The sequence below is a fragment of the Alligator sinensis genome, unplaced genomic scaffold (assembly GCF_000455745.1).
Source record: "Alligator sinensis unplaced genomic scaffold, ASM45574v1 scaffold2139_1, whole genome shotgun sequence".
NCBI lineage: Eukaryota > Metazoa > Chordata > Crocodylia > Alligatoridae > Alligator > Alligator sinensis.
Window position 1 is genome coordinate 29,385 of NW_005843798.1, and position 2,771 is coordinate 32,155.

Genomic DNA, 2,771 nt, shown 5'->3' on the forward strand with positions numbered 1-2,771 from the left:
TCTTTCCTGCCTATGCAGGGGGTTGGACTCGATGATCTATTGAGGTCCCTTCTGACCCTAACATCTATGGATCTATGACTCTCCCTTTCCCCCTCTTTGGAACCCTTTTTGTTCCTTCCCAGAGTAGGGAGGCATCTCATGATTTAGCAACAGTCGGTTTGCAATTTCAGCAGCCTTTTGAGCAGTTTTGGGATCCCTGTCCCTGACCAGGGTCTTAACCTCTCTCAGATACCAAAAATAGAATTGTTCCAGCACCATGAGATGGCGTGACTTTTCTAAAGTGTCAACCTTGGCTTTGGCTAACCATTTTATGTATGTCGTCTAACAGGGCCACATAATCAGTCAATGACTTTCCGGGTTGTGGGTGCGTATTCCGGAATTTTTTTCCAAAAATAATCCGGTCCTAACTTGAACCTTTTAGACACAGCAGCTTTGAAGGCATTATAGTCATCAGATGCATCTGAGGGCAGGCTGTTCAGGACCACTGCCATGTTGCCTTGTACCAGAGCCGACAAGTACATCATGAGCTTTTCCTCCGGCACCTTGCACCGCTGGGCTTGTCTTTCAAAGTTGCTTAGGAACACTGCAGGATCGTCTCCGTCTCGGTAGCGAGTGAAGCCTGAGACGTCCAGTTTGGGGTGTTCCCCGGACACTTACGGAGTGCTCACGTTTCCCCTGTTGGTCGGCAGACGGAGCTGAGCCTCCAGCTTTTTCTCCTCCAGCTCCAGCTTTTTTGCCTCCAGCTGGGCTTCCATCTCCATCCTTTTCACTTCTAGCTGTTGTTGTTCCTTCTCCCGCTGGGCTTCTAGCTTTTTTGCCTCCATCTCCATCCTTTTCTCCTCCAGCTGCAGCCTTTTTAACTCCAGCTCACGGAGTCTCTGCCGCTCCCCCTCAAAGGGTGATCTCTCGGCGGCCTCCGGACTTGACGAGCGGGAGTGTGTTCCTGGGTCAGGCCCAGGACTTGACAAGCATGAAGCTGACATTGTTCCTGACTTGCTGGTGCACAAGAGTTTAACCAGCTCTTCCTTCTTTAGCCCTTTCTTCACGTGAAGGCCTCTCTCTTTTGCCAGTTCTTTCAGTTCAGGCACGGTAATCTGGACATACTCGTTTGCCATCCTGACGATCTACACTATCCAGTTGACCCGATGCCAAATTAGAAATTGTTTGCTCAAGGGATTTCAGTGACTCTATTCCTTTTCCCAAATTATGCCTCCAATACAGCAGGGTATTCGGATCCCACCGCTACCACCACGTGTGGCGGGCCAGTAGGGGGCGCTCCTGCATTGAGCCGCCCACCTCACTGAGCCCGACCACTGTCCAGGCTCCGAGTGCCTCCCTGGGGTGCTTCATGTCCGGCCGACCCCTTCCCTGGAGCACACCCGCTAGCCTGGGGTTCCCGCTGCCACCATCCAAGGCTTTGGACCCTGTGAAAACACAGGCCTGATCGTCCAATGGGTCTTCCCAAGTCAGGGGCTTATTAGGAAAGTCTCCCTTAGTCCACAGACCTAAGGGGCCTCCTCGGCATAATTTAGACCCACCCCTCAATAAGTTTCCACACTGGTCACAAAGGAGAACTTTATTGATTACAGGGGGTAGGGCGGAAACAGGGTAAAAGGTAGAACAATATCAGAGGAATATCAGAGGAATCCCATAGAGCAAACCAGTGTGGCTGATGGTAGCCTTTTGATCTCGCATCTGAGTTACTGAAGCTAAATATCTAGTCGGATCTCTAGTAGGTTACTCACACGCAGCATCCAGAGGTGGTTGTTGTTTCCTCTGGAGGCAGGGCACTCTTGGAGCATGCGGTGATGAGGAGAGAGCCAGGTTCAGATGGTGAAGCTCCTCTCCTAGTTTTACTGGTGTGGCAGGGTGTGACATGCTCCAGATGCTTTGCCAGCCCCGTGGGGACTGATTGCCTGGTTGACTTTGGGTGCCCTGGCTCTGAATCTGTGGGAGTTTTTGGTGCTTTGGGAGCAGGAAGCAGTATAAGGCAGGAGCTGGCTGCTGCTGCTTCTGCTGCTCACCAAGGCAAGCTGGCACCTGGTTTTGTGCAGCTTCCCTTCACTGTATGCATGTCTCTGCACAGGAGTATAGGTCTGTGTCTCCTGGCTCCAGGCTGGTCAGATACAGGTACACTTCGCTCCTGGAGCCTCAGGAGGCCATGTCTCCTCCAAGCTCCAACTCACAGCAGGATCCTTCATGTCTGAACCATCTTCTGTGAGTTTTTCCCTTGTACTAGACCTCTAGGCTCTGGTCATTTTTTGTTCTCCCCATTGGACCCTTTCCAACATGTTAGCATCCTTCTTGGAGTGTGGGGCCCAAAGCCAGACACAGTGATCCAGGCGTGGCCTCAAGAGTGCACCATAGTGTGGGAGAAGCCCTGCCCTGGATGCAAAGATCACACTCCCATGAACACCGGCCAGTGCCCTGATTGGTCCCTGTGTGCTGGCTCTAGCACAGTAATACATGGCAATGTCTTCAGCTGTCTAGAAACTGAGTGCCATCTAGTGCTTGGGGAAGGGGAAGTGCCCAGAGATGGTGATTGTATTCTGCAAAATTGCATTGCTATTGTTCAGCCGCCCCATCCACTCTGGGCCTTTTCAAGGAGCCTGGCAGATCAAGTCCCAAATGTAATTGCTAGTGACTGAGCCACTGTGATGGTGCAGATCAGGCTGAGGGTCCCTGGGCTTCCCCATCCTTGGGCCACACTACTGCACCTGGAGCTGAGACCTGGCACCTGGAAAGATCAGGGATAAGTCAAGATCAACCCT

General features: G+C 52.1%; 1 gene segment (V, D, J or C); it reads right to left on the minus strand.

Moving 5' to 3' along the window:
* LOC112548940 overlaps nt 1-830 on the minus strand; it is a 4,359-nt gene extending 3,529 nt beyond the window's left edge. The window contains 1 exon segment of the V gene segment in view: nt 658-830. Coding sequence covers nt 658-830 — 173 coding nt within the window.
* Nucleotides 831-2,771: the final 1,941 nt, after the last annotated feature.